General features: G+C 49.3%; 5 protein-coding genes across 5 annotated transcripts; 3 read left to right on the top strand and 2 right to left on the bottom strand.

Annotated features, from left to right (window-relative positions):
- Positions 1-448: 448 nt before the first annotated feature.
- Positions 449-1,316, top strand: FIBRA_04035 (uncharacterized protein; the record flags this gene model as incomplete). The annotated part of the gene is made up of 4 exons (XM_012325855.1): positions 449-701; positions 752-805; positions 855-1,207; positions 1,263-1,316. The coding sequence occupies 4 exons, from the start codon at positions 449-451 to the stop codon at positions 1,314-1,316; spliced, it is 714 nt and encodes a 237-aa protein (XP_012181245.1).
- A 974-nt stretch (positions 1,317-2,290) lies between these two features.
- On the top strand, positions 2,291-3,723 carry FIBRA_04034 (uncharacterized protein; the record flags this gene model as incomplete). The annotated part of the gene is made up of 10 exons (XM_012325854.1): positions 2,291-2,676; positions 2,726-2,779; positions 2,839-2,868; positions 2,920-3,015; positions 3,068-3,084; positions 3,140-3,180; positions 3,233-3,295; positions 3,345-3,435; positions 3,508-3,550; positions 3,603-3,723. The coding sequence occupies 10 exons, from the start codon at positions 2,291-2,293 to the stop codon at positions 3,721-3,723; spliced, it is 942 nt and encodes a 313-aa protein (XP_012181244.1).
- A 307-nt stretch (positions 3,724-4,030) lies between these two features.
- On the bottom strand, positions 4,031-5,241 carry FIBRA_04033 (uncharacterized protein; the record flags this gene model as incomplete). The annotated part of the gene is made up of 3 exons (XM_012325853.1): positions 4,031-4,048; positions 4,106-4,653; positions 4,713-5,241. The coding sequence occupies 3 exons, from the start codon at positions 5,239-5,241 to the stop codon at positions 4,031-4,033; spliced, it is 1,095 nt and encodes a 364-aa protein (XP_012181243.1).
- A 330-nt stretch (positions 5,242-5,571) lies between these two features.
- On the bottom strand, positions 5,572-8,091 carry FIBRA_04032 (uncharacterized protein; the record flags this gene model as incomplete). Its single annotated transcript, XM_012325852.1, has 5 exons — positions 5,572-5,970; positions 6,027-6,532; positions 6,597-7,010; positions 7,060-7,881; positions 7,941-8,091. 5 exons carry the CDS (start codon positions 8,089-8,091, stop codon positions 5,572-5,574), a joined length of 2,292 nt encoding a protein of 763 aa, XP_012181242.1.
- An 863-nt stretch (positions 8,092-8,954) lies between these two features.
- On the top strand, positions 8,955-9,905 carry FIBRA_04031 (uncharacterized protein; the record flags this gene model as incomplete). Its single annotated transcript, XM_012325851.1, has 5 exons — positions 8,955-9,174; positions 9,245-9,313; positions 9,370-9,588; positions 9,639-9,764; positions 9,823-9,905. The coding sequence occupies 5 exons, from the start codon at positions 8,955-8,957 to the stop codon at positions 9,903-9,905; spliced, it is 717 nt and encodes a 238-aa protein (XP_012181241.1).
- Between the last annotated feature and the right edge of the window lie 149 nt (positions 9,906-10,054).

Here is a 10,054-nt window from a genome sequence, read left to right as displayed (position 1 = left end):
CTTCTTTCGTTGACCGCCGCGCGTGTGGCGGGTCTGTTACAGGGACCGCCTCCTCAACGAGCAGACCCGTGCGGCATATCTATTCTGTGTGCTGTGTATGTATTGACTCTATCTGCATAGTCTTGTTCCGCAACACGATTGCGAGAAACGTGGAACTCGAGACTCGAGTAGAAGAACTAGAGAGAGAACTGTCTGTATGGAAAGCGGCCCTCAAGACAGCAGATGATGACAAGAAAACGTTGCACAAGACTGTCTCCAAGCTTGAGCGCAGCATCGACTCTTTAAAGGTCGGCCGTTTGCTTCCTTATTGTCACCCAATTTAATGAAACGAGCCCCTACCTCATCGCAGGAGGACAACCCTCTCATCTTATGCATTATTGATGGAGATGGCAATATATTCTCTTCAGATCTTTTATCAATGGGTCGGGCTGGGGGACGTCAAGCGGCGATGCTTCTCACGAAAGGTCTAACCGACCACCTCGCAAGCATTGAGTCGCCCGATGCGACACTTCCCGGACGAGGACAATTGTGGCTCACTATCTATTGTAACAAAGCCGGACTCTTGGAAACGTTGACATACAACAATGTGTGCAGTGTTGAGCAATTCGAAGATTTTGTCATTGGCTTTAACCAGGCATCCCCATTATTCTCAATCGTCGACGTTGGTATCGGTAAGGAAGCTGCTGATGCTAAGGTAAAAGGTATGTGTGCAGTCTCAGATATTTGATTTCACATCTGACTCTTCAACCAGAGTGCTTGCGAGTCTTTACGCGCTTTCCGCAAACTTCGAAGGTATTTTTTGGAGGTGAGTCCTCTCATTTGTTTGTCGCATTCAAATGTAGATAAATGATCAGGTTCGCACGATAACGGTTACACTTCGACCCTCACCCACCTACACAACGAGGGATTCTCTGACAAAATTATTCTTCTTCGAGGGTACAAGCAATTAGCATACGAAATCAAAGGACTCGACCTACCAAATATCGAGATAGAGGGCCTTTTCATGAAGAAGAAGCTGTATACTAACTCTTCTAAGAAGGGATCATCACCAAATCAGAGGACTCAGTCGCCAAATGAGAAGGCGCAGTCAATCTCTCAATCAATGCCTCCGCCAGACATTGAAAAATACCGCAGCAAGTCGTCCACGCCTTCAATGATGGACAGCGGCAGTCCTACAAGATCGTTGAAACATGTCGACTTTGATCAGGTCTGCTCCAAATTGCACATGTCAAGTATCGTCAATAATCCCTGTTTTGTTACAGGTCCTCAGCAAGCGTGCGTCCTGCTCTCTTTCCCTGTCTGAACTTTCCCCTTAAATATTTACTAGTGAGACCTCCGCCTTGCAATTTCTATTATCTTGCGCAATGCAAACATGGATCGAATTGCCGATTTTGTCACGATTACGCCTTGTCACCTGCACAACTCGAAGATCTGCGTGAATCAGCGCTGAAATGGCCCTGCCCTTATGCTAATAGAGGTACGATACCCCAGGTTGCCCAAAATCGAAAATGCTGACTCGGAGGCTATCGCAAGGGCAATTGTGCCACAATGGAGAGAATTGCATAATGGGTCATCGCTGCCCAAAAGGTCCCCAATGCCACTTTGCAAAGCAGGGAAAGTGCAAGTTTGTTGCTCGTGAGTATCTCAGTCGATATATAGAATTCCAAGCAGTATTTGATGGTTGCTTCGTAGTCGGCATGCACGACCGGCCAAATATTCCCTCCGCGGACTACCACCATCAAGCTTTCTCATCTCCTAGCATATCAGCTTCCAGTCCATCGAAGGGACTGTCCGATTTACTTTTATCACCATTGGCCGGTTCGACGAGCCCAGCACAGAATGGCATTTATCTACCCCAGTTCAACATCAATGCTAATAGAGGTGGGTTTTGGGGGTCTTGGGGGCATCTGAAATACTTGCTGATGGTATGAGACAGATCCTCAGACCGCAAGCAGCCTCAAGACCCACTGGTCTAGCTATCACAATTCCGAGGCTTTCACCCCTGGGCGATATTCATGACCACTACTCAGTAGCGGAAGGGCCGTTGTAGTAGTTGACGAACACAGACGAATTGTATTGAATATTTGGAGTCAATGAATGACTTAGTGGTGACTTAGACTTCGAGTTGAAGGTCCGAGTCTAAGGAGTCGGACCGCGTCTTCGCGATCACGTGGATCAGGTTGTATTTGAGGAGGCCGCGTCGCGACTCGCGAGTCCGCGACAGTCAGCTTTCGCCACCGACCTTGAGCTTGAGCATTACTTGAACCTCAGCTAAGTACCAATAACACTGATGGGTTCTGGATGGACCGAATATGACGAGGCTTGCGCGAATGCCCGTGCAAGTAGTAAGGCACTACTGCTGTCCATGGGCGAGCTAGTTCCACCTATGGTGAAGAAGTCGTCTCAAAAGCCCCGGGCACCGCGCAAGCGCAAGGCAGCTGATGAAGAAGCATCGGACCAGGACGAGACCAGGAGTACACCCAAAATTGCTCGTCTCGAGAATGTCTCTAGCGGCGATACTGCAAGTCTACGCAGGAGTGGCAGAAATCGTGGCAAGAAAGTTGACTATGCGAGCGAGTCAGTAGGACACACGCTTCCCCGTCTGACCGCTGTCAGAACCGGTATTAGCAAGATGGACTCAGAACCAAAAAGTGCGAACAGGAGAACACATGACCCGTAAGTTACAATGCTTGGTGAGCCGATACCCAGTTGATCATGTCTACAGAAAGACTTTCGGAGCAATTCCCGGTATTCCAATTGGTACTTGGTGGCTTACGAGGTGCTATTCATTCATTTGTTTGTCTATATCTTGTTATAATTCTAACATCCAACTCGAAGGGAGGAGTGTAGTCGAGACGCGATTCACGCGTAAGTCCTGATCGCTGACTGCATGAAATTGGCCATAATGCTCTTCACTAGGCCCTGGGTAGCCGGCATTGCTGGTAGCAAAGACGGTGCCTATTCTGTAGCCTTGTCGGGCGGATACGAGGACGACGTAGACCTCGGAAATGCTTTGTAAGTACTTTGAATATTCTGTGACCATCTCCGACTTACGATGTACGTATAGCACTTTCACTGGTGCAGGTTGGGCTAAGCGTTTCTCCATTTCCCCCCTGAATATTCACTTCCATGGCCATAGGTGGTCGCGACCTAAAGGGAACGAAGTCGGCCCCCAAAAATGTCTGCTTGCCTACCCGATTTTTTGTCAGTTGGTCTAATTCGCTTTCAACAGCTCCGCACGGCGCCCCAGAGTTGCGATCAGTCGTTTGAGAATCCTTCCAATGCAGCCCTGAAGGTAAACGCTTAATTGATTGTGTCTTGTACATCTTATGCATCGATTACAGAAATCTTGTGAAACAAAGAAGCCTGTTCGTGTAATCCGTGGCTACAAGCTGCAATCGGACTATGCTCCCCACGAAGGGTACCGATACGATGGTTTATATACTGTTGAAAAGGCGAGTTGCCAATTTGATTGTGTTGTCATCTCACTCTAAACGCCATGGTTAGGCTTGGATGGAGAAGGGATTAAATCCCAAGGGATATTTAGTGTGTAAATTTGCCTTCAAAGTCGGTTCTTTGAATTTCTTTCTATGGTTATCCAGGCGGATACTGACGCGGTTCAACTTTCAGAGGATGGCAGGACAAGCACCTCTACTGATCTATGACGATGCAGCTCCTGATCGCTCTTCACCTGTCTCCGATGGTTCTGAAATTGCCGAATAGATGCGCAACAAACATGAATTCTTGGTTTGCCTATCTAACACTTTCTTATGTGCTCTAACGTGGAACATTTGAATTTCAATATTGTAGTTATTCTTTGCTGTCGACAGTGTTTACTTGCTTTCTTGCTTTATCCTACTGTATTATACGACCTACTCTCCCGCCGTCGACCTGAAATCTGTTTCCGTGCCAGATATCACGCGTTAATCCATAACATCACTAAATACACAATTCTAACATCCATTGGGAACTTGAATCGATATATACCAGAAGATTGCATACAAGGGTTCAACGAACAATGCACCAGCATCTACTTTATCTTGTTCAGCTGAAATTCAGGGTCAATTTTAGAAATTATCTTAAACCAACCCCGAGGGCGACGAACCTTCTGAGTGTTTCTAAACAGGGCATTGTCAAGTGTGTCCGCTTTACCAGTGATTCTATCAATATGCATGTTCTGAGAGTCGAGCTCTTGGCCCATCGCGGTACCAAGAGCCTTCAGATTCTTGGTAATGCTTGAAATCTCATCCAGATTGTCATCCAGCTCATCCTCCAACTCATCATCAGAAGCAGTCGCGTCGAACTGATATCGCTTCCTTTGTTCCTTCCTCGCGTTAAGCTCCGCCCCAGTCCTGTTGAACCGACCGCTTCCTCCAACAGCGCCATTACCCTGACTACCATATGTTGTAGCACGACCCAACCGGTCTTGCGTCTCCCTGACGGTCATCATGGTCTTCTCGCGCTCTTCCCGCTCCTCCTCGTAGCGCTGCTGGACTTTAGCTTCCTGCGCGGAGCGTTTTGCGTCTTTGTTGAACGTAATGACAGGACGGAAAATAGATCTGTTCAGCTGCTTCAACTCATCCGTCTTGTCCTCCGCGCGAAGAGAATATCCCTTCGAGACATCGAGGTGCCGCTCGGTGTTAGCGAGCTTCTCTACATGCCGCACGCAGAACCTCAGCCCAGCACAACATTGACGCTTCGAGTGGACATACCCGATTGAGTTCCGAGTTTGCCAACAGTGCCCCTGGCTGTCTCCTCCGCCTCCCGGGCCAGCCGGAGTGCGTTACGAGTAGACGCTAGACTGTCTTGTTTCGTGGACTTGATTTGCTGCTTGATCCCCTCGATGTCCTCCTCATTCTCCTCCCCGGGAGAGGGTCCAGGCCCAGCGGGCTCGTTGTTGAAGAATCTGCCCGAACCTGCCTTTTCGGCGTTGTAACCAGAGAACAGCTCGCTCCGATCGTTGTCGACATTGCCTCGCCCGCGAGTGTAGACATCCCCTACAGCATCCTTCTTAGCATATCTATCGCCGTTGGGGCTAGCGGTTGATGAGGGAGTGTACGGGGCGCTGTAGGGGTCTCCGTCGCGGCTAGGAATGTAGGTGCTGGCATTTGACCGTGCATACACGGGAGTAGGATTGGGCGAACGATTGTTGCTGCTGCGGTTGAGGGGGTCATTACGGGAGGCCTGCTCTGACGGGGTAGGTGGGATGAGGTTCTTTTCTTTGCGCTTGAAGAAGGACATGATGGTGGTTGGGAAGGAAAGGGAGAGATGGGTACAGCAGTTGTCACGAGCGTGCTGTACAGCCTGCACTTTGCGCAGGCCTGTATTCTGATGTCCATCTCACGTGGCGGTTGCCCGAGCATCCTGTTTTGGCATGTGTGATGCTTCGAACCTTCGTTTTATCGCCGCACTTGTCTACGTTTATTGCACTTGACCGTCCACACTGCGCGAGGCACTAGATGTAATATTATACCTGACATCCGCTGTGCACAGTGTAAGGAGATACAATCCGTCCCCATGCCAGAGCACGCAGCGAATTAGCTATGGCTGCGAGTACTAGAATCAATCATATCATCCAGTACGTCGAGGATGCGATTCTGTCCGTTTCTGTTTCCCTGTCACATCCTTGCTCTTCTTTCCAATCACTGTGACCCCCTTCCCACTCTTGACCACACTTTTCAACGCAACCTCCTTCTGCTTTTTGATCCCGGCAACTCGCTTTGACTGTGCAAACTTGTCTACAGCCTTCTCGAGGGAGTCACGAGCTTTCTTCTTCGCCTTCTTCTGCTTGGTTCGAAGCGCGCGTTTCTGAGTAGGTGTGAGCTCGCTGCGGGAATTCAGGTCGCCAGCGGAAGGAGGGGCGAAAATTTCCTCAGGCGCGAGCATGGACGATGTAGACATAGCCGTTGGAAGGGCGGACTCTAAAGATGCAGCAGCGACGTTTGCCACAGTCGATATAGCTGCCTTGGGCTGTTCAAAACGAATAATCAGACAGGACTGAGACTATGAGAATTGCACCAGCGTACAGCTTTTGGTGTAAAATGTGCATTGCAGAGCGCATCTAACTTGCCGCAAATTTGTTCCCACTGCTTCTCGATCTCCTCATGCTCTTTCTTGAGCTTACCATCTCTGTCTTCGCCCGCAATCCCGCCAGTCTGCGCTGTGGTATATTCATCCTCGTAGATCTCAGCCAGGGATTGTTTCGATTTAGTGTCCTGCAGCTCAAAAAATCGAGAGGGGAGAAACGGTTTATCTTCTACAGGCCGTTTCCGTACAACATCGTCATACTGATTCTCCATTATCCTGGCCTTGATCCGTTCCTCGAGACTGTGAACCGTCTCTTCCGTAACGACCGGTACAGACTTCATCGCCCTCTCAAATTCCAGGTCTTCCTCTAGGAGTGAATTCTGTGGACGCGAGCGAGATGTTGCTTCACCCATGAGGGTCCAATTCTTCTTTGCCACGCTCTCAGCCTCTAGTTCAGCGATTTCTTTTCGAAGTGCCATCATGCGTATCTCGAAATTGGACATGTCTGCTCAAACGGCAAACAGGCGGCATGAATTTTGCACCCAAACATCAAACTACAAAGAACGAACCTTGTTGAGATTCCTCTGCTTCTTCAGCAAACAAGTCATCTTTAAATCGATCCATCGTGTCTCGTCCATCTTCCTCTTCTTCGTCCGCAGATTCGGCGCTTTCGCCATCATAGCTTCCCTCTTCAGTGAGATCACTATCTTCCCCTCCTTCACTCCCGTCATTTGTATCATCTAACACAAAAGTCTCCTCTTCATCCTCGTAATCGTCGTCGTCTTCGTCGTCTTCTTCTTCTTCGTACATCATAGAGGTAGGCAAATTCTTGCCTTTTGCCTTGATGTTCCTCACTCTTACCTCTTCATGGAAACGCACCTTTCCTTTGGAAAGAGCGACACCTCCGCGTGCGCGAGATTCCCTGTCGCCACTTGGAAGTGCAGAACGAGGGGGAGGATCAAAAAAGTCTTTGTAGAGTGGCTCTGCGGTAGTTGTTAATAGTGATCTACTCTTTTCATGAGGAATGCGTACCACTAGTACTACTCTCTAGTCCATTTTCGTGAAAAGTTGCTGTATCGTCTACGGGTGCAAATAGATCGACCATCTCTTCGTCTTCATCATCACTGTCGTTGCCGCTCAAACGGCCTTTTGAGACACCACGAGCCTCTGCTGCTTCAGTTTCAGCGTTAAAAGCAGCAAGGTCGAAGAATCCATCATCAAGTTGTGAATGACCGCCAACTTTCGTTTTCCGTCGGGACTTTTGCCTGCTAGACAATGGAGGCCGATCGAGGTCGACGTCCTCCTCGTCTTCTTCGTCGGAAGGGTCACGTAGTCCAACTATACCCTCACCAAGGTCAACATCGTCGTCTTCGTCCTCGTCCTCGTCGTCATCTCCATCTCCATCCTCGTCGTCATCGTCATCTTCATCGTCATCACTCTCTTCTGTGTCGTCCTCACTGTCAAAATCCATGTCTCCAAGGAAATCCATGTCTCTATCCACGTTACCGGATCGCAGATTTTTCGGTGTATTTACCTTCTTGGATGTCATCTCTTCAGCTTCAGATTCCTCACTTTCGTCAGGTTCGTCCAGAAGAAAATCCAAGACGTTGCACACGTTCCGCGTCCTAAGTTCCAACTGTGCCCATATCTGTTCCTCATTCATATCTTCGATAAAAAGCTCTGGCAAAGGAGTGCTCTGTAGGGTAGGGACATCTGCAGTTGCACCTGCATCTGAGCCGCGGCCTGATTTGGACACTGCGGCAGCTTGGGATCGTGTCTGAGGTGCGAGAGCAGGGGATATCGAGGCAAGGAGTTCGGCTATTTGGTTGCGAGCCTGTGTCTCTGACTTTATGGCTGCGGCGATGACCGAATGCTATTAAAATAGGAGTCGATACGCACCCAGAGCAACTTACCGAGATCGTACACATACTTGGTCGCGGTGAGGGCAGCCGCTTGAAGCTCGTTGTTTCCGGTGGCAAGTACGTGGGGTTTCTGGTGAACGAACGAGGAGAGTGTCTGTATCTCGGCTGGGAGGGTCGCCGAGTCCTGGGCAGAGTACGCCATTGGACTAGTCGAGCTGGACGCAGAGTGTCTAAATTTCGTTGCCTGATCGGGATGGCCTCGAAAGTTGTTTGGTCGTGTTGACCAACGGCTTCGTCACACTCCTCCCACTCTTCGATCATCGCAAGATGGGATCTCATTCCATCGGCGTTCGCGCTGGCTCGGCGTAAAACATCGCATACTGCACAGCCTTTTTCGCAATTTTTCAAGAATAGAAAGAGTGCCTCTGCGTGAAGCGGACACCAAGCATGCACGTCTCACTACAAGTCATTTCGTGCTCCTGGATCTTTGTCTTCGTATTTGTGAGCTTCTCCGCAATAACAAGGCCCTGCACTGCATCTTGATGGTAGCAATTTAGAAGTGTCGTCAAATTACACGCGTTGTGGACACATTGACACGTAATTTTCGGGTGCGCTGTGACAGTTGGGTGCGCCGCATGTACGTTTCGGTCTAGACCCACTTAAGTAGCGACCATTTGTGATGGAGCGGTGTACGCGACGACTCTGTAACCAATCTGCAACACTTGTGTTTTCTTGCCTCGCGAGCGCCCACATGGCCATATGAGGACAATAATAAGGGCGCTTAGCGACTCCTTCGTTACCGCCACCGGCATGGTACTTGTCTACACTGAAATAGATGGCCTTTATCCATCTATTGTTCTATCTCGGTGCTTCTCTTGAGACATGGTGAGAAAATAAGACAACTGCAGATCCTTTTATAAGGCGGGACCCTTCTTTCCGTGAACCGTACCCACCTCGCTCTGGAAGCAGCCGGTTAGCTTGGATTCATCGTCGAGACTATAATCAATCTTTACCATTATTTCTCTTAGCCGGCCTAATCCCACTCTCCATTCACAGATACTCATCATGATCGCTGGTCTCTCTAGAGCTGTCAATATCATTCTCGCTCCTTTGCTTGCTTTGACGGCTTTCCTTCTCATTCTATTTACCTACTTATCGCCCGTCCTGATGCTCTCAACACAAGTATCTCTGATCACCGTGTCGCCATCAACTTCCCTCATTCAGACCAATTCGAGCTCGTCTACGTCGTTATTAGACGGACCTAGTGTTTTCCTAGGTGCTCTTGGTGCGTATGCACGTCACGGTGCTTCCAGTCCTGCCTACCTCATAGCTCATTTCCTTGACTTTCCATCTAGGCTCCTGCTCTCGCCCCAACCAAGAGTCCGCAGTAACCTGCACTTTGCCCACCGTGTCACCAACGTATAGTACGCAAGCCACTCATCTCGAGATAGAGCAAATGTCTGATCGCTCCCTCCATTAGATCTTGCGGTGCTTCCCCCAAGTGCACCAGACCTCCTGAATGCGCCCACTGCCACAACTCCCGCGTTCATTGCCGTCTCTCTGGCACTCATGTTCATATTCATTATCATGTATACGCTCACATCTCATCGCGCCGCGTTGGGTAAGATTGGCGTACCATTTGAGCGACCTAACGTCCAACGTGCCACTGCATGGATCGGCTTCCTTGGATTCATAATCGGTAAGTCAATGAATCCGTACCCTGATTATTGAACTAACATTTGCGCACAGGCATCACCTCCTTTCTTGTACTCTTCATGTGGTTCTGGAAAGCTGTTGACGACTTTAACACTGATATCTCCAAACTCGGTAGTGAAGCCCCGGATCTCATTGCTGCAACCAGTAATGGCTTCGTTAGTAAGTGTGGTCCAAAAAGCTATCATTCTTCGTGACTCTAACTGCGTATCTTATCCAGTGGTCTGGGTGGGCTATGCTTTCTACGCAGTCCCACTTGTCAGCTCCCTCTCCAAACTTCACGTTGCCAGTGGCAAGGCATAATCTGCACCGTGCGGCACACTTCGATAGCGCCACACACCTTGCGCGTATGATTTGGTAACCAAACAAGCGCCGATACCTCACTGTAGCATTCCCAACATGTATTGTACAACTTAAAGCTTCTATATCATATCACAGATTGAGCCAGGTTT

This window comes from Fibroporia radiculosa (genome assembly GCF_000313525.1).
Source record: "Fibroporia radiculosa TFFH 294 genomic supercontigs, scaffold2537, whole genome shotgun sequence".
In the NCBI taxonomy this organism is placed as follows: domain Eukaryota; kingdom Fungi; phylum Basidiomycota; class Agaricomycetes; order Polyporales; family Fibroporiaceae; genus Fibroporia; species Fibroporia radiculosa.
This window is presented reverse-complemented; position numbering and strand designations above follow the sequence as displayed.